The following is a 21,196-nucleotide window of genomic DNA, read 5'->3' on the forward strand; positions in this document are numbered from 1 at the left end:
TACATATTTAAATAGAGATTGGCAATGTGGGCGATAAGGTTGATAACATACGAGTGTTACGATTTTTTCTGAACTAAAAATACCTGATTTAATGAGGATGATGTTCCCTAGATCACCATAAGTTACAGGGTAGAAAAGCCATAATATGATATTTTTAAGAGATCTAAACTTATAGTGTGTTTTGAAACTCATATTTGGTGGTAAACTGAATTGATTTTCTTGACTACTTTGGAGAAATGTTCATCCCACTTAAGAAGTTGGTTGACATGTAACTCTAAAAATTTTAAATCTTCTACGACCATGATACCACTTATCTTACTTTGAAAGTCAAAATTGTTAGTTACACACTACCAAAAGGCTTACAAGCAAATAATTAAGTGCACTAAATAAGCATTTATATAGAGTATCATAGGAGAGATGTGGTTGGTAGCTCCTAATGATGAGCACCAGAGTATTCCTTTGTGGTCATTGAGCATTTGTTACAGGCATGAGGAATCCTTATGCAGTTCCCCTAGTGGCCAAGGGGGGCCTCGAAGGTGGCACCTGGATGAAGTGGAGTGTGTGAGGAGGCTGAAGACTGATCTTGCATTCCGTATGTTGGCATCAGGGAGGGTAGACCTCATCCCTCATGCCCTACAACTTCTGCCCTCCACCAAGGTGAGAACCTTCTTCTATTTCTCTCCACAGTTTTTTACGTGGGTGGTATCTTAACTTGTTGAATGCATATTGAAATGTAGCATATCACATTTGATCCTCCAGAAATTCTTTAACACAACAATTGTATTTTTTATACAGAAAAGATTTTTTTATTCATCATATAGTGTAAGGGAAGATGCTTTCAAGATTAAAAATCTTTTAGTTTTTTGATGCAATTTCTAAATTTTATGGATTCAATACAATTTTAATGTTATTTAAATTACTTTTTGGCAGCATTGAAATTTTCATGTAAGATTTTTTTACATCTTAGATATTGGTAATGTGATGCTAGCCAAATGCTTGATAAAAACCATGCCTCAAGCTAAATCGAGACCACTCAAAATATCAATTCAAAGGGCCACTAGTGTTCCTTAAAAATACGTACTTGTGTATTATTTTTATTAACTAATTAATTTATATTTAAAGTGATATTTTATTTATTTACTTATTTTCAGCAGGATGGGAAAGTTGCCCCATTTATAACATCTATTCTCTCACCATCTGAAGTATTTCAAATGAGTAAATGTCAGCAATTTTGGAATAATTTGAAGTGTTTTTTTTTGAAAGATATGAAAATCGACATAAATTTACTATGAATTATCATTATGCATTACTAGCTTTTGTTTAGAAGTTTAAAATTAATCTCATATTTAATTTGCAGTAGTCCAAGGTAAAGCTTTGGACTACTAAGCGAAGGGCCTGGGTTCAATTCCCAGGCACACCTCTTTGGGCACCCTCAGCTCCACCCAAACGGCATGATTTTTTGGGCGCCAGAACTTCCTGGGATACCATAGCTAACCACCACAGGGAAATTAGCTGGCCTCCCTACCCTGACGTATAAATTTCACATGCCATCTAGCTTAGTACTGGGTGAATTCTACCATCACATACCAAACCGACCTTCGGGTTGATTACTGTGTCTATGGTTTTTTTATTGTTGCCTAGTGTTTAATGTATACGTTATATTTGATTCATTGATCTGATACTAGTATTACATCAGCAGCAGGCATTGCACATTGAAACATGTGAAAGAAAAATTATAAATGAGATGTGTTTGCATGTGGTGGCATCTGTGAAACTCACTCCATGAAATCAACTGCAAAATTGTAATTATCTTATGAACATCAATGTAAGGTGAAGTGTGTTCCTCATCCTCCCTAGAGTTCAGACTTAGCCCAATGTGTCTTGTCCTGTTCCCCGAGGTGAAGCCACACCTTCCTGAAAAGCCCTTTTCATTGTCAGCAGCAGCAGGCATAAGAAAACCCAACATGCTTCAAATTATAATAATTTCTGTGGATGGAATATTGGAGTTAGACAAATGAAACTTGTACCACAACAACATTGAGCTAACAATCTAAAATATAGTTCAAATATTACACTGTACTTAACATGATTAGAATCATTTATAGCTTCTCTTTATTGAACATACCTCGTATGAAGAAGTTTTTCAATCTCCCAAGAAGAGAGAGGTTATTGGCACCAGCAAACAGTACAAGATTCGAATTATATCCAATAAGTGGTAAAGTGATGCCTAGAATCACCATGGAAACAAAAGAGGAGGTACATATTTTGTTTCAGAACCAGAAGGCTGATCAAGAGTCCAATTTAATTGTTAAAAAATAGTTGTACAAAGAATATTTTCTTTTAATGTGAGTACTAGAAACTCTCAACCATTTCAAATATTGAAATAGAGCCATTTATCAAGGGAAAGAGGCTCTGAATCACAAGTCATACTCCTCTCTAGCAGTTCATGTGCCAAAGTGAAATACTTATGTCCTTGTAACATTCAACTTAGCATTGGGAGAATACTTATCCACAGAGCTGCGCTAGAGAAGCATTACTTCCTAGAGTTGAATTATTAATATTGGCAATTTACCATTTATGGTAGGTTTTAATTGGATACAATCTGATCATCGCTATGGCCATTGTTTGTTATCTACTGCCTTTCCTGTTACTCCTGCCATGCCTTCTAATTGGGTGATTGTATTACCATCCTTTCCCGCTGTATGAGTAACCATTAAGTGATTGAAACCCTCCCCAAATCCATAATTAGCATACCGGTGAGATCAAGAGAGATGGCCCACATTTTTAAGTTAACCTTTAAGCAATTCTACAAGAATGTTGTCTACTCCCATCGCCTTATTTCATTTCAGTTCCCTTAATTTTCTTTGCAGAGTAAGGTAGGAGGAAGTACAAAGGGTTAAATAATAAATTGAGATGGGTAACAAATAGGGCAAAAGAAGTGCGGTAGAAGACACTGCAAGGATTTTTTACCTTTTTACGGTTAGTGACCTAGCACCCCCTGCCACATGCCCTTGCGGCGGCTTGCGGGGTATTATGTAGATGTAGATGAAGGATATCGAAAGTTTGCAGAGGAAGGGTGAAATTGGTGTACTATACAAGAAGGTTAAAACAATCTGGAAGTAAGAAGGGAAGGTCCATGTTAATAATTAGGAAAAGGTCTGGGAAAATGTCAGCTGAAACAGAAAATATCCAAGTAAGATGGACGGATTATATAGAAGAACTGTATGGTAAAGATCTTAGGCCATCAAGGTTAGGCATATGTAGAAAGAGAAGATGGCATGGATGATGACAGCTTAGGTGCATGGTATACATGATATCGTCATGATGAGATAGAAAGGGCTTTTGGGGAAACGAAATCAAAGAAGGCTGTGGGGGTAGACAGCATTCCTGCTGGACTACTCAAAGGTTAAGGGAAATATGGAAGGAAGTGCTTTCATGGAAAAATTCGTAGGATTTATGAAGGAGGAATTTGGCCGGAAGACTTTGTGTGATCAGTGTTACTTCCTATTCCAAAAAAAGTGAAGTTTACTTCATGTGAGGGCTATAGAACAATAATTTTGATTTCTAATTCAGCTAAAGTAGTTTCCAGGATCATCAACATAAGGATAGAGAGCTAGGTAAATGTATACTTTAGGGATGATCAATTTGGGTTCAGGAAACAGAGAGGCATGCTTGATGCCATTGCAATAATGATGTCACTGATTGAGAGGAACATAGAATACCATCAAAATATTTTTGACTGTTTCATAGATTTCCAAAAAGCATTTGATAGAGTGAGTTGGGAAAAAATAATTCATATATTGCCGAAAATAGGAATAGATTGGAGGGGCAGAAGGCTAATCCGCAATCTGTACATATATAAGACTGCTCAGGTGCGAGTGGGGAATGGGGAGTTCGGATGGAACAAAACCAGGAGGTATTTGCCTGTTTCGTAGATTTCGAAAAAGCATTTGATAGAGTGAATAGGGAAAAACTAATGAGTACATTGCAGAAAATAAGAATAGATTGGAGGGAAAGGAGGCTAATCCGCAACCTGTACATGTCTCAGACTGCTCAGGTGCGAGTGGGGAACGGGGAGTCCGGTTGGGCAGTGTTATGAAGAGGTGTAAGGCAGGGTTGCCCATTGTCACTGGTGCTGTTCAACCTGTATGTAGAGGAAATGATTAAAGAGGCATGGGAAGAACTGGATGTAGGAATGAAAGTCAGATTTTGTCAGAAAGTCAGAAAGGAATTGATAAAATCAGTTTGATGTGTAGATGACCAAGCTCTAATTTGTCAGTCCACCAAGGGGTTGCAAGCATTGCATAGTGAATAGGGAATTCAGTGCAATAGATATGGGATGAGAATCAATATTAATTAATCAAAGGTTATGCGACTTTCTAGAAAGAAAAAGGCTAGGCATTAAAGACATTAAAGTAGGAGGGCAAAAACTAGAGCAGGTAGAACAGTTTACATATCTCGGTAGTATTTTGGACCAACACGGTCAAAGTAGTTGGGACGTAAGGAGAAGAATTGCGCTAGGCAAAGACGCTTTCACAAGGAGGAGGGAGTTGTTGACAGGGGCGTTGAATTAGGATGTTAAGAAAAGACTCGTCAAAGCTTTGATATGGAGTATGGTTATGTACGGCACAGAAACATGGTTACTGAAGTAAGAGAATAGACATAGATGGGAGGTTTTTGAAATGTAGGTATGGAGAAGAATGGAGAAGGTGAAATGGACCAAGAAGAAAACAAATGAGGAAGTACTAGGTATGGTGGGCAAGGAGAGTGCATCGTTGGGAGAAATTATTAGTAGACAGGAAAAATGGATGTAAAGCATATTGATTGGCAATGGGATGTTGAAGGCTGTAATAGAGGGGAGAATGTTGGGCAAACAAGGAAGGGGTAGGAATAGGATAGAGATGTTGGACAGAATGAAGGGAGAAAGGATGGATACGGATGTAGAGAGTGACTTGTAGTAGAGTAGGATTTTGTGTTATGTTTTATAGAGAGAGACAAGAAAATTGTTTGGTTGTTAGTTGTAGTAGTTCTCCAAAACCTATCTTAACTGGCAGATTACCTATAATAATAGTGTCCTTTCTATCTCAACATTGGTCTAAGCTATCCTATCATATTCTCTTTCTATGTCTAAGCTTGCTCACCTAATGACTTTACGAGTCCTCCTTCGTGAAATGGAAGTATTCCTTCCATTTCTCTTGAATATTCCCTTGTTCAATTAATATTTTTCTTGAATTTTCTTAGATTGGTTGCTTGAATTTTCTCTTCATACTTTCTGACAGTGCTTTCACTACTTCATCTTCACTCTTCAAATGTTATTGCTCCAGCCAGCAGAGCTCTAGGGGTCATCAGAACATACATGCCCTTCCACCTTGTCAAGGTTGTAGTTCATAGGGAGAGTAAAACAAGATAATATACAATTAGAGAGTAAAATTCCCATTATACAGTGAAAGCAGGACATTGATGGCCACAAGGACATACAAACTAACACTCTTTTTTTCGATTGATGAGGTAGGTTGTGCTACTGAATTTTTTGTTCTTTGTGAGTTTCATGTGACTTTGTGTGCCCAATACTTTTATATACATGTGTCATCTGAGTATTGTGTCACCTATCATGAATTCAAAATTACTGCAGCATATTACACATTTTATACATGTGGAATATTTGATAGGCCTAGGTGATATATATTAGTCTTGGCCTGTGGGGTAATATAAATCAATGTAGTATCATTTCTGAAAGCATGAAGGAAGTTGCCAGGGCACTGGGAATTGGGGAGATGGAAAAGCCTTCATTATGTTGGCATCGGCTGTAAAGGACTCAAGAGGCAGACCAATCAGGGCAATGTCAAATTGTCACCTGCCTATTGTGCCTGCTGGTGTTTGAGTGAACATAATGAGCCTTTTCCCTGATCCTCCCTTTGGTCAGGCAGTGAGGGTGCATGAAGCAATGCTTTGAGCATAAAGATTTGACAATTTGACAAAGAGTGATGCCTTTGTAAGTGGGATTCAAAAATGTTTGTATTCCCTTCAGGCGAACACAGTCAGCGAGGCTGGCTTCACACCCCTGATGCTGGCATGTCTGCGAGGGGATGAGGCAATGGTGAATGCCCTGCTGCAGAAGAGTGGTGCACACCATGTGGGGGGAGGGCCGGGTTCCCAGTGTGGCAGTGCAGACCCCAATGCTGAGACTCCACCCACTGGCCCCTCTTGCCCAGGAGCCCACCCTGAGACCCGACACTGGACGGCCCTGACGTACGTGGCCCTGCAGGGGCGCCTCTCAATTGCCAGGGCCCTCCTTGAAAGTGGGGCCACCAGCGTGGAAGGAGGCGCCAGTCTGAGTGGGGAGGTGTGCACAGAGACACCTTTGCAAGTGAGTGTGGCTATGTACATCAGGGTGGCATCATCCACACTCCACCATCGTGTCTTTTTCGTTCAATCTTTTGAAAATTAAATAGCATAAAGACACCAAAAAATTGCTGCATTAGACTACTCAAAATTCTATTTATGTGATATTCATATTGTTCTAAAGCAAACACATTCGTTGGAAAAGTTTTTAAACATTGTACAATACCTAAGGTGAATGAGTCATACATGAAAATAAATGAAAAATACGATTAAATTTTCAAAATTCTCAATCATTCGAATTGCAATATGGCTTAAATCTATTGAAACTTCTCTCTTTTCCATGGAAGGATTATTCTACAAATATGCTCTGGCATCAAGAACAATGAAAATCTGTAATTACAGTTGCAAAATATAATTTATGTAACTATGATTCAAATTAAGTGAAAGAGGCGCATATTGGAAGTTACGATCATAGAGAAATATATTGAATTTGGTGTTTCATTTTTAAATATTTTTATAAATGGGAGGCTGTTGCCAATTGGCCCCTTAAGTAAAAATATAAAGAAAAGACCAGTGAACACTGTGATATGGAATGCAGTTTTATATGTGTGGAATCTTGGTCACCGATGAAAGAGAATGAGTGTTTTTTGGAGGCTCTTGAGATATGCACAAGGAAAAAATGTACTAGATGAAATGGGTAGGGAGGAAAGCCAACAAAGAAGTTCTAGCAATGGCGGGAGGAGAAAGCTTGTTGGGAGAAAATTGAAGAAATCAGGACAAGTAGGTGAAGGAGATACCGAGGAATGGGATGCCTAGGATATAATTGAGGAGAGAATGTTGGCAAAACTATGGAAAGAATGGGCATTTTGCAAAGAGTTAAGAGAATAGCAGAGCTAGTATGTAGAGTATGCAGAGCTAAAGACCATATTGTTGTATGCATTTTCAGAGATGGGCTGAACACACTGCAATTTTATTTCGTGTATACATTAAAAACTATTCTCTTAACCTGAATTTAAAATACAAAATTCAAATTGTTCAAAATGTAATTTTGATACTAAATACAAAAGTTGTTTCAAAAAAAATTTTTAAATACAGTAGAGCCTTGCTTAGTGAGCACCTTATATTGCGAGTAATTCGAATAATGAGCAAAACCATTTTGACCAAAAATGACTGGCTTAGCACACGAATTTTTGCATGAAGAGTGACAAGGAGAGTGACACTAATTCTGATAAAATCTTAGTATCACTAGAGATCACATTCAGAAAAGAATGGGAAATTGTTGGATTATATATTGAGAAGTATCATCCTAATAAGGCAGTGGCCATGTGCACTACAAATTTATTCAATGAGAATAGTGTCGCAATTCCAAAAAGTCTTGAATGGTAGGCAAAAACAAATGTCTCTAGACAACTTTCTAGTACAAAAGAATTAGGAGTGTACCATAAATAAGAAAATAATTACTTCAATTCTTTTTTGTTTCAACAAATCGAATTCATATTCTAGGTTGGAAAATTCAGCGATAGAAAAAAAGATGAAGATGATTCATGATCCTAAACAATGCAGATATTAATTTTCTTTGGATAAAACTTGTACATAATTTATTATTTTCAGCATGGAATGCATTATCATAATTTACATGCATTTTTTCAGGAAAAATATTTCACTAAACAAGCATCGTGCTTTATGAGAAAACTCCTGGATCGAATTATGTTCATTGTGTGAGGTTCTCCTGTAATGTTAATTAACCTCCAGCTTTGTAAAGGTTTGATATTTTTTGGTCTCGTAATACTTTTTTCTCACTACGGAGTTTAAGGCACTATCATATGCAAAAAGTTGAATTTATTTTGAGTTAAATGTTTTATTGATATTAATATCTGACAAAAAAATTAGGGTGTTGCATTCAAATTTGAGGGAGTGTTAAGTTAGCATGTTTGAAAGCAAATATAATAAAAATCTTAATTTATTTTGAAGTAATCTTGTATTAATCCATCCAAAGGAATAGGCTACCCACCCATAATAGCATTAGTAGTAATAATAAAAATTGCAAGAATGACTTTACACTGATCAATCTGATAGAAATTTATGTTTTTGGAGGTTTCAGATAAAATTTTCCACCACTTTCAACCTCAATGGTGATTGCAAGAGTTGCTTACTCAGGATTCCACCAAGTTGACTTAGCAGACACCTTGATATTCAAAAAGTGACAAAGACCAACTCACACAACTTGTATATTGCGATTTGATTGCTTGCTTAGTGAGCTGTGATACCCAAGAGATTCCTGGTCTTTGTAGCCATATATCTGCTTTTGTGCAAGCAAATGAAGCTGCTTTAAGTTTTTCATGTATTTAAACAACCTTTCATGCCTTCTGATGTTTTTTGACCTAGACTTCTTCTATTGATTGCCTTCATCCCAAATCTTATCCTGGAGGGATACATGAAATTGAAAGAAGGCATGCTAAAGTGTTGAACGATTTTCATTTGAAATGAGGAAGTTGAGCTTTCTTAACATATGAACATCTTCACTCAGTTCATTGCAGATCTGACAGATGTGGGCCTTCCAGTTAAGTTTTGTATCAATATAAATTCCTAGAATTTTAGCAGGTTCAATATCAGTTATTTTTTATTCAAGACTGCATACAGTGTGCTGGCTTTTTTTTAGTATTTAAATATAAAGGATTAATATCAAACCATTTCTTGGCCTATCTTTGGGCAGTGCTAGGTCGTACCTTTGAATCTTCTAGATGTTGACATATTTGTACAAAAGTGGTACAAGCACTTGGAAAATTAGTGTGAATTGAAGTGGACAGAAATTAAGGAATTATAGCAATAGATTCCTTAGGACTCAGTATGCCCATAATGCTCTTTGCCATGGTGTTGGATACTATGTTGGAGTATTTAAGAACTAACACCCTGATGATAAGGATAGTGACACGATAAACCAAAATGAAAAAAGAATCATAATGGAGTCAAGTGACTGAATCAGATTTTGCCTAACTCATACATCTTATTGGGCATGCCATGAAAAGACGTGGGGATGGGAGAGTAGGTGAGGGTGGAAGGGTGTGTGTTTTGATGGCAGGGGTGGAGTGGGAAGGATTGCATAGCCAAGCAGGGAGGATGTGGAGGAGTGCTAAGCAAGTAGAAGGCTGGGCACTCTAGATGGTCTGAAGTGAAGTAGAGAGAGAGTGAGCGTTCTCTGTGAATGAATCAGGTGGTGTAAGACATAAGGTATTTGTGTGTGTGTGTGTGTGTGTGTGTATGCGTGAGTGTGTGTGTGCATATGGTCTGTATACAAAGTATTGGAAAAAGTTTTGGAAAAATATTTTATTTCAGATATTGCTTCAGTGCCTCAAAATTCTTTAAAGTATATCCCTTGAAAATCTTCACACTTTTGCTAGCGGCTTGACGTGACTTGAAGGCAGGTGGTTTCTGGAAGGTCATTAGGGGTACGTGAGCAAGCTTCTTTGACGGCACTTCGGGTCCCGTGGTGATGTTCTTTGAGGGAGGATTTCACTTTTGGGAATAGGAAATAGTCTGCTGGTGCCAAGTCAAGATTGTCAGGGGATTGGGGAATTGTCACTATGCTGTTGCTGAAGGTCTTTGCAAGCAGGCACTCAACTCGGCTCTTGGTTGTCCATCCAAAGACTTCCAGTACACGTTAAGCTCAAATCTTTTGCATTGCCAAATTTTCAGGGTTAATGATCAGCACTGGCATCTTATCAATGCCAATATAAAATCTGCGATCAAGTGCATGCTTAACAGACAGTCTTAATTCAACACCTCATGCATGGGTCTGGGAAAATATTTTAGCGATACTTTTTACACAAACCTTTTATGTGCTTGAGCCAGCATTGCTGTTAAAACCGGTCACTTCTTCAGAAGATACCTCTGTGTAATAATTGTTCCCTTCTATTCTGAACCTCATCCCAATTGGTGAGCTGCCTGTCATGATAATGCATTTATTCTTTTCATTTTCCACACAGGTCGCTGCTGGGTCTGGCAATCTTGAAATGGTGTCCTTGTTACTTTCCCATGGTGCTCATCCATTTCTGTCAACTCTTCTCAAGGATTCACTCTGCTACTCAGGCGCTGCACAGAGAGGGTGCTACAGGTATGGGCAAAAATATCTCCCTTCATACACCCTTATCCCCCTCAAGTACCACCTGTTGATGCATCATGCGTTTTTCCATCCATGGTATACTTTAATGATAATAGTTCAAAGTATTGTCTATGAAATCATATTATCTCATCAATTTCATTACAACAATTACTTACAATTGCATTACAACATATCTGATTACAATTTATTAATATTCTTCACTCTCAGTTCATACACAAAAATGTGCAGATGTTAGTTTCTGTAAAATTTTTTTCATCTCCTAAGGACCCATTAAGACTTGTTTGCAAATAACGTAATTGCAATCGTTAATGCAGTCAGGAGAAACCTCTTAAGTCAGTGACCAGACCCACTCACAATCCACCAATTTAAATGTGGACCCTTTATTGTTTAAGAAACATTTGAGATGAACCCCTCTTCATTGAAGGTCAAGAATCTGTATGCATTCCAAATTATGGCCCACACTAAGACAACCTTATTATATATGTGCTTTCAAATGACCCCTAGAGCTGTACTGGCAGGAGTAATAATTATTGCTCCTGGTAGGGTCACCCATGCCAGATAGGTCGAAGGTTAGCAGCCAGACGAAAGGTAGCCCACGCAGCGTCTGTTCCTCAGTGAGGTGGCTGCAATGGCGTCTGACCCCAGTGGGGCGGCCAGGAAGTGATGGTATCACGTTAAAAACACTATTGAGGAAGGCAACGGGAAACCACCTCAATTATCATTCCCAAGATCAACATGATGGATTATACAGAGATTTTGAGTCCTGGCAACTACGGGGCTCGGCCCAATCGGCCGTGTGTCGTGCCCGACAGTGGGGGTCATCCCACGAAACCCTTGCAAGGGAAAACCAGCAGCAGCAGGACAGAAGACGCAGGAGAAGAAGACCACATTAGTTAGAATAGGAACATGGAATGTTAGGACAATGATGAGGACAGAGAAATTGGAGGATTTTAAGCGAGAGATGGAAAGGGGAATTATAGATATTTTAGGTCTATGCAAAGTGATATGGAAAGATAGCGGGGATTACTGGAGTGATAAGTATAGAATAATATACAGCGGCAGGAACGAGAGCCAACAAGGGGTTGCCATAGTATTAAATGAAGAGGTAGGAAGAAGCATAGTCAACATAGAGCAGGTAAAGGATAGAATACTACTAGTAGAGATAAAATCAGAATCAATGAACTTGGTTATTATTCAGGTATACATACCACGAAGCAACCATAAGGAAGAAGAGGTCGATAGGATATACGATCGATTAGAGGACATATTCGCGTGTGTTCCCGCAGGGAAACATTTGCTATTGATGGGGGATTGGAATGCGAAGGTCGGCGAAGGAAGAGATGGTGACGAGGTCGGGGACTACGGTTTACGCACGAGGAATGACCGCGGGGAGAAAGCAGTTGCGTTTTGCCGGAGACAGGGCTTAGTCATCACCAACACTTGGTTTAGAAACCACAAAAGACGCAGGTATACATGGAAAATGCCAGGTGACTCAGAGAGGTGTCAGCTAGATTATATCCTGGTTAGACACAGGTTTAGGAACAGTGTGATAAATTCGCACAGCTTCCCGGGAGCGGATGCGGACTCTGACCACAATTTAGTTGTTATGAAATGCAGCATACGTTTTAAAAAGATAAGGCAGGGGTGGCAAGTTAGAAAATGGAATGTAGAAGCATTAAATGGTGTGAAAAGGAAGGAATACAAACAGGCGGTAGAGGAAATCATAGAGGATGGTAAAGAGCTAAGTACTATCGAAGAAGAATGGGAAAGTATTAAGAAAGGGTTGTCTAAAGCCGCAAAAGACACTATTGGAACCATTAGTGCTAAAAGGACTAGGAAACCATGGATCACGGATGAGATGATTACAAAGATGGATGAGCGGCGAAAATGGAAGAATGTCAATACAGAATTAGGCAAAATGAAGTACAAAGAATTAAACAATAAATTGAGGCGGGCAACAAATATAGTAAAGCAAAAGAAGCATGGTGAGAGACACAGTGCGAGGATATGGAAAGTCTGCAGAGGAAGGGTGAAATCGGTGCGCTGTACAGCAAAGTTAAATCTTTATCGGGAAGTAGGAAAGGGAGATCTATGCTAACAGTTAGAGATAAGGGGGGTAAGGTAATAGGTGACGCAGGAAAGATCCAAGAGAGATGGAAGGAATATATAGAAAAGCTGTATAGTAAAGAGCTTAGACCAACAAAGTTAGACATTGAAAAGGAACATGACGTAGAGGAAGACAGCTTAGGTCCAGGCGTACTAGACAATGAGATAGAAAGGGCATTAAGGGAGATGAAACTAAATAAGGCCGTGGGGGTGGATAACATTCCCGCGGAACTTTTAAAATGCTTAGGAAAATGTGGGAGGAAGAGGCTATATGGGCTGATCCGTAGTATTTATGAGGAAGGAATCTGGCCAGAAGACTTTGTGAGATCAGTTTTAGTTCCTATTCCGAAAAAGGTAAAGACTACGTCATGTGAGGACTACAGGACAATTAGTTTGATATCCCACGCAACTAAAGTTGTTCTCAGGATCATAAGCAAAAGGATAGAGAGTAGGGCAAATGATTACTTAGGGGATGATCAGTTTGGGTTTAGGAAGGGGAGAGGTATGCGTGATGCCATTGCAGTAATGAGATTATTAATTGAGAGGAATATAGAACACAACCAGGAGGAATTTGCCTGTTTCGTAGATTTCGAAAAAGCATTTGATAGAGTGAAAAACAAATGAGTATATTGCTGAAAATAGGAATAGATTGGAGGGAAAGGAGGCTAATCCGCAACCTGTACATGTCTCAGACTGCTCAGGTGCGAGTGGGAAAGGGGGAGTCCGGTTGGGCAGTGTTAGGAAGAGGTGTAAGGTAGGGTTGCCGGGGCTGTTTCACCCACCAGAGGAGAAATACACACCACACAAGAGGAAAGGACAGTGGGTTAGAATTCATACAACACCATACAGGAAAGGAACAGTGCATTTCATGGCATGCATAGCCAAAAGAAAGAGATGAGCTGCATTGGCCAAATACACATTCAAGCACAAAATCCCACCAAATGGCGAATAAATACTCATTTATATAGCAACAGATATCAGGAAAAGGGATAGGAACACACATAAAGGACGAACAGCCCCCTGACGCCATCTCTTGGCTAAAGAATTGGGGTGCTTGGCGACATTTTAGACCCACGGATCTCAGGGTAAATTACGTTTCCTCGATAGCTCAAGTGGTTAAGAGCATCCGCCCGGCAAGTGGAAAGATCCGGTGTTCGAGTCCCGGTCAAGGAAATATTTTTACTCTTGTGATCCGTTTGATTCCGCCTTCCCCACCTCTATTGTGTTCGTCCTTTATGTGTGTTCCTATGCCTTTTCCTTATATCTGTTTCTATATAAATGAGTATTTATTCGCCGTTTGGTGGGATTTTGTGTTTGAATGTGTGTGTGTGTATATATATATATATAAATATATATATATATATATATATATATATATATATATATATATATATATATATATATATATATATATATATATATATATATATATATATGTATATATATATAATGCTTGTACGGAAAAACTCACACTATCAAGCAAGGAATAATCACTGTATTGATGAGCTCTCTACTGCAGGCTTCAGAAGAAAAAGATCAGGATCATCTCATATGAATAATATGATTGAGCTAGTTATAGACAAATCTCCAAAAATTGACCTTTAATTACATTTAAATGAAGGCCCACTGCTTGCGGTATATGTAATCCCCCTTTATGCCCTAAGTATTTAGCCTTTGAACCCAACAAAGTGCCATATTAACCTTGTAAGCTAGCAGGAATGAGTAAACTTTTATTTATTTTCCAGGCGGAAATATTTTCTTGACGAAGCTCTATCTCATTTTATGATCTGGAGACCAATTATTGTGTGATGTACCATGTGTTGTGTTCTTTCCTTTCAGTGCCATCTCCGTGGCAGCTGCCCATGGCCAGCGGACCGTCCTGCACAAGTTACTCTCGCATCCCCTCAGTGGCCCTGGAAGTGGGCACCACGATGTCCTGTCCCTTGAGGAGATATTGGCAGAGGGTGCCACAACAGCAACTGGGCCCCCAGTGCAGCCAATGACTAATGAGAGGCGGGCTGGGTCCCGATCACAGGTACATTCTCACTTGAGTGGCCAGCAGCCCTTCCTAGGGTCTGTAGGTGTTGATTCATGATTATGGGAGTGCCTCATTGATTTCAAACTAGGGCTGAAGCCATGACTTGCAAAACTCAGAAAAACCTCAATTTCATTCCTTCAAAGGGCATTTTGATGATTTTAGGGTAAAATCCCATAGTAATACAATAATTTATTGAATGTACACTTCATGAATCCTTGTATACTGACAAAAATGTAAATAATTGATATTTCTTATGATGAAAATTTTCTGCAACCAGTGTCCTCACAGTACCCTTTTGTATTTTTAAAGTGAAATGAAAACATTTATTAGAATATTTGAAAGGATGTTAGAGCATTGGTAGTCAATCATTAATTATTTACAATAGATATAGTGACAGTGCCCCACCAGAATAAGCCAGTGTTTACTCCTTCAAAGTGGTCAAATTGCAAGAACTGATCCCTGGAAGCTGACACATCACATTCAAAAAATTTAAAAATAAAATATCTTTAAATGTAAATTGCCAACTGAATTCAAGATCTGACAAGGAATATCATGCATGTTTTATTTAGTTATTTTGATGATGGTTTGTGTACTCAATGTTTTTCTCAACAGTGAAAGTTGAGGCTTACACTGTTTGAAGGAATTTTGATTAATGATCCATTAACTCCTTCTCAAGGCACATGGCATCCATATGAATAGCTTCTCTAGAGCAAACCTCAGACCATGAAACTCCTGTAGAGTGAAGTATGAACTAATTTCAGGGCCCATTAATTTAGGCCTGAGAGAATCAATAACTGCCTCAAGAAGCAATTCAAACCTCCATGAAATGTAATCTTCTTCTTAATCCATTTTCTTTTTCCATCTAATTATTCCATAATTGGGCACATTTTTCTAGTTCTCCTCAGTAGTGGACCCCAGGCCTGCCCTCTCTCTGTGGGGATCATTTTGGCTCTAATAAAATTTAAAATGAAAACTAATTAAATGCCAGAAACTAATTTGAACACCTTTTTTCCCTTTAGATTAAAACTATCTGTGTGGTCCATTGCAAACTTAAAATTAGTAGAATTAATTTTTATTTTTTGGAGATAAAAAGGTCATCATACAGCCTCGTATTATTTAGGCTTTATTTGAATATATTCCCCCTTAGAAGTTTCTAATTTGACCATGGTATCCCATCTTAAATCTCCTTAAATTCCACAATATCATAACTTTCTTCAGAGTATTTCCCGCTGGCATATGCATAATATGCTCTCTCCAACTTAATTTGCATTGGGCTGCTTTTTCTATCATCTGATGCCCTCCAACCTCTCTCCATGCATTTCTTCTATCTTCTCATGTGCAGATCACACAGTTTCACAATAAGTCTCAGAATAGGAGTTAGATGAAATTTCTACAAAAAATGGTAAACGTTTTTTTGGATCTACTCATAGACTCAGCATAGATGGGCAAAAATTTGATTCTATTGAAAATATATTGAAATTATGTGTAAAATATATGTATTTAATCTTTCTTGTACAAAACCCACTTAAAATAAGTCTTTTGTATTCCTTTCAAAACATTTTGCAAATGCAACAGACTAACCAAATGTATAGGTAACATTTTTGAAAATTGTCAGATCATTCTTTTACCAAAAAAATGCTTGGGTAGTATTACTGTACCTATAATTGAATAGGATATTCAACATGAATTTTGTTTAGTGGGGCAAGTATTTAGCAATGAATTAACCATTGATTCCTTATGTATTACTTCATATATTGATGGCACTCATAGAAATTTATTTACATATAATTTTCAGGGTATTAAATAACAATTAATTTTATTACTTTCAACTTGTTATTTAACAATGATGATATTAGTGCGGAAAGTTGATGTTTGAAGTTTAATTGCATTGCTGGTGCTATTGACAGATGGCATCATTATCATCATCCTGTCTGGAAGATTCGTCGAGGTTGAACAGTAGTGGGGCAGTGGTGACGCTCATGGGGGATGGTGCCCAGGCTGCCAAATTAAGCAAGTCTCAGGTGAAAGCCCTGCAGGAGGCAATGTACCACAGTGCCGAGAATGGTCATCTGGGTAAGCTAATCATTGTTTAACATTTCTACTGGTGAATGGGCCCTGATGCTTGGCAAGTGGGAAGGGATGAATAGCAAGACAAATGCATAGGAAGAGGATAGTGTGAATGCGTGGGGAATTTGGGCATGGGGTATGCCATGAAGGCATGTGCCCCACTGGATGGGAGTATGGGCTTGGGGGGAATGTGCCTTCATGGCATGCCCCATGTCTCCTGGCCCTTGACTAGGCATTAATTAGGTTGAGTGGTTTTATGATCAATAAAGAGCAATCAAATAATTTTTTATTTGCATAATATGATGCATTAAAATTTAATTTTATGCAATAGTTTTAGCTTTGAGTTAAGTTTCAATGATTTCACCCGGGTGTTGCATTAGTAACAGTCAGTGAAAGTTGAACATATTCAGTTTGGCTAGGCAAAACAAAAGCAATGCACTCCGTGAAAGTGTTTCTCCACACAGAGGAATCAGAGGAAGCCAGTCACATGGGGTCAGGCCAGGTCTATAGGGAGGGAGGATGAGAAATACACTTCAAATTGATTTTGATAATCATAATGCCATGATGCATTTCAAGGAATCCACAGCACAAATATGTCTCACATGAAATTTTTACCTTCTTTCAATGTCATTTGAATTATTGTGTTGAGTTAGGGGGTCATTCCCCACATGTAAAACGAATTTTGCCGCTTGCTTTTGCTATTTACTCTCTTGCAAATATACCACCATGTGATTCCTGCAAACCTTTTTTTATTAGGTATGGAATCATGACTGTGTTTAGTTCATATATCCTAAAAGGCTCTGATTCATACAAAAACTAATCTAGAAACTTACCAATTAAGATTTCACATCCATAACTACACCATGAGGGGTAAAGCAAATCTAAATACTACTTATTGTAGACACATTCTACTCATTTCATAGCATGAAAATTTGATTGTATAATTGGCTGCCCACTCAGTTGATGTCTGACTGCATCCCAAATTTCAAGAATAGGGTACGTACCTGGTTAATTGCTCAATTGATTAATTCTTTTATGACAATCTTCATCACATATAAGAATTTATGTTCATGTATTGAGTAATATTTTTATTGATAACATTTAATATGGTTTCACCTTTTACCAAATTAAATGATAAATAATGATAATATTATATATCATATGTCAACCTCTATCTCATTCAGTTTTAGACCTACTATACCATAAGATCTCATGCCTTGCAATCATCTTACCATTATTATATTGGCTACAGGTCATCAAGATAAAATATGTCAACTATCTTGAAAATGATGATATAGACTCTGGCCAACTTCCTAGTATGTAAAATATTGGTATAATGTCATGTATCTTGATTGATGTGAAAGGATTGTTAAATTTTGTGATTAATATCTGATGTCAAAAATGTTAAATATTCCTCTCTTAGGTCTTATTACGTGAGAGTATACATTTAACCAAAGTTCATGAGTTATGAGAATTTATTAAGCATTTATTAATCACGGAAAAAAACAGGGTCAACTTATGCACAAGATACATGAAAAATAGAAGCTTCGGCTAAAAATTTGGGTGTTGACCTATACATGAGATTGACCTCAACACAAGTATGTATGTTATAGGTATTAAAATCAGCTTGCATCTTACGGGCCTATGTCGGTATACAAATATAACTTTATAAAGGTATGACTTTATGGGGGCATACAAGGTATGGCCTTTTAAGCACAAGCCAATTTTCTGGAAAAATATTAAGTATTTTTGCCCTGTATAAAAATGATAGCCTTTATTACAAATTTTGATAATAATTTTGAGCATAATAAGCAACAGATTTAAATACATATTTCGTTGAAAGTACTTCCAAAAAAATTTCCAAATATATTGTAAATTGTGCCTTGCGGTGCTCTCCAAGTATATCATCTTCTGAAGGGAACCTTGAAGATTGTATTGTTAACTAACATTTCTTAATGTTGACTATATAATTACTGTGTAAAATTCTTTATAATCCAGGTAATATTTTATATAATACAGAGTAAAATTCTACGTAATACCTATGTAGTGAAAACAAGACATCCACTGATTCCTTGGTGCTGACAGTCTTTAGAAGATAACAAAAGCAGTAGAATTAATGAACTAGGGTTTCTGTTTATTTCCCCCTTGTGAAATGATCATCAACTACAATTCATAGGAAGATGGAAGAAATGATCTCTGGGATGGAATGTCCTCCAAGATGAAGATTATAGATTGTATTCCTTTTATTTTCATTACCAAAGTAAATAATCTGGGACTTTTCAGCTAAAGTCTTGACACCAAGTAATAGCTGCACTGTAGCACTTCTGCATTTCATGAAGTCTGCTTCCAAAAAAAATAATAATACTCTGCACAGAAGAGTGGACTTTAGGGTAACTGAAGTAATCACTGTCTAATCACTCTTACGGTAACCATTGTTAACAAGCGGTATGGTAACGCTATGTTTATAAGTAATTCATGTCAGCTATGTGGCATAATTAACACCAGCACTGAAATTTAAAGGCTTTTCTGACCTTTTCGAAAGAGCTGGAGGAATGCCATTGGGTGAGGAGATCATGCAAGTGAGTTAGTCCTCAGTATGTTCAATCTCTTTAAGCAAGTCAAGCTGTAATTTATGAATTAATCTATATATGTGTTTTTAAGGGATTATATTTAACTTATTTCCCATTCTGAGTTGTCATATCAGGTAAATAACCTTGGGAATATAATATTGTTTAGCAGTAAAGTATCTCATTTTAATGCTCTCCCACTCTTTTTTTTTTACAGAAATAACATTGGATCTTAGGAATTTGGGAGTTGCATGGACACTGCATTGTTGGATGCATGCCCTGGCCACTGCACATGAAAACAGACTGGAGAGTGTCATTGATCAGCTCCTGCAAGATTTTTTACAAGTCTGGCCTGATGACTGCTCATCCCAGTTTGTTGATGACTGTTTACCTCTCCTGTTCAATATCTTTCGATATAGCAAAGTAAGAGTCCTAGGAGCAAGCATGTAACCTCTTTACCTAAGCATAGGGTGATGGATGTATCCATTGATCATAATTAGTGTACAGGAGTGTATATTCAGTGGACTTGAATGTTGCTTCTCTTACCAGTCCAGTCTAAAAACTGTTGATGGGTTGAATGATTTTCATAAGTGCCAGCCACTTCACTTGTGGTAGTACAAAGATGTCACCCAAGTTACCACCATTTGGAACACTCATCGGGAGGAAATCCCAGGGGCAGTGCACACTCAGCTAATTACCCATCATAATGCCTTAGCCTTTAATTGGCCTGAAAATCTTTGACAGAATAATGGAAATGACATCATAACAGCAAAGAACCTGTAGAGAAGTTCTTTTTCTCATTGGTAGGTAAATGTAGATAAAATAGTTTGCAGGCTTTGCTCGATGGTTAGTCATGCTGATGCCACGCTTTCTCCCACATAGAATGAAAACGCAATAAAATTGGAATCTTTGGATGATTATTATTTTCTACAGCAGCTCTTCTTGTTGATTCATTTTTGCACTCAAGTTTTTCATATTTATAATTAATTTTTCCTCCAAGAATGAAGGTTTAAGCAATGAGCTTTCTCCCCTTTCTAGTAAAAATTGTAAAATGTCAATCAGTAGCCTCAGAACAGGACCAACTTGTAGTATATAGATGGAATTGAAGAAGTCTTAAATTTTTCTATTACAATTTTTGTTGTCATGAAAGTGGGTACTCTGAACAAGTCTAGTAGCCCTTTGGAAGGGATTGCCATTTGCATGATAGGAAACCATTGCCCATGTCTTAGCCCTTAAGGGTGTGCAAAACAAAATTATGCAAAAATGCAGCATAAAAGTTAGTGATTTAAGAATTGGAGCATATTTTTTCCATTTCAAAAACATTTCTTGCTGCTTAAAGAGAAGATATCTTTAAGTTTTGTCATGTTGCTATTGTCATGATAAATGATTATCTTTGGCGAACCACAGTAATAATAAGTTTCGCAGAAAGAAAATTTTTCAGTTATCAATCATTAAGTTGTGAAACATTGAAACTAATTACATTTAATGTGCTGGGTGAAAATGAAAACTATTATAAGGGTTAATATTTATGGTGAGCAAAATTCAATGGTAAACTTGATATCTACATCTACATCTACATAATACCCCGCAAGCCGCCGCAAGGGCGTGTGGCGGGGGGTGTTAGGTCACCAACCGTAAAAAAGAAAAATACCACATGCAAAAAAAACAACACGGAAAATTACACCCACAGCAGCGCACACACTCATGCAAAAATCCCTTCATCCAATACTCATGCAAACACATATACCGCAAAACAACTAAAAAACTGCACCCCATGATGCAGCACGAAAGACATTCTACAACACGGCAGCCAGGACACAACAAGCAAGAAATTGAAACATCACTACCACATGAAAATGCACCACGAAACACTCTACCCCCAAAGAGTCTCTAATTGGCAGGGAATGCGACCCAACGTTGCAGGTAGCATGAATTTGCCCCCGCGGAGAGGGACGA

At 37.8% G+C, this 21,196-nt stretch overlaps 1 protein-coding gene across 1 annotated transcript in view; it reads left to right on the plus strand.

Annotated features, from left to right (window-relative positions):
• LOC139697917 (ankyrin repeat and BTB/POZ domain-containing protein 2-like) overlaps window positions 1–21,196 on the plus strand; it is a 108,840-nt gene that overhangs the window by 72,960 nt on the left and 14,684 nt on the right. The window contains exons 17-23 of the mRNA XM_071596778.1: window positions 486–657; window positions 6,029–6,164; window positions 6,213–6,367; window positions 10,326–10,453; window positions 14,408–14,581; window positions 16,555–16,679; window positions 19,458–19,663. Of these exons, the coding sequence (XP_071452879.1) occupies window positions 486–657; window positions 6,029–6,164; window positions 6,213–6,367; window positions 10,326–10,453; window positions 14,408–14,581; window positions 16,555–16,679; window positions 19,458–19,663 (1,096 nt within the window). The remainder of the gene's footprint in view (window positions 1–485; window positions 658–6,028; window positions 6,165–6,212; window positions 6,368–10,325; window positions 10,454–14,407; window positions 14,582–16,554; window positions 16,680–19,457; window positions 19,664–21,196) is intronic.

Source organism: Hetaerina americana, unplaced genomic scaffold (genome assembly GCF_022747635.1).
Source record: "Hetaerina americana unplaced genomic scaffold, ioHetAmer1.1.p SCAF_8, whole genome shotgun sequence".
NCBI lineage: Eukaryota > Metazoa > Arthropoda > Insecta > Odonata > Calopterygidae > Hetaerina > Hetaerina americana.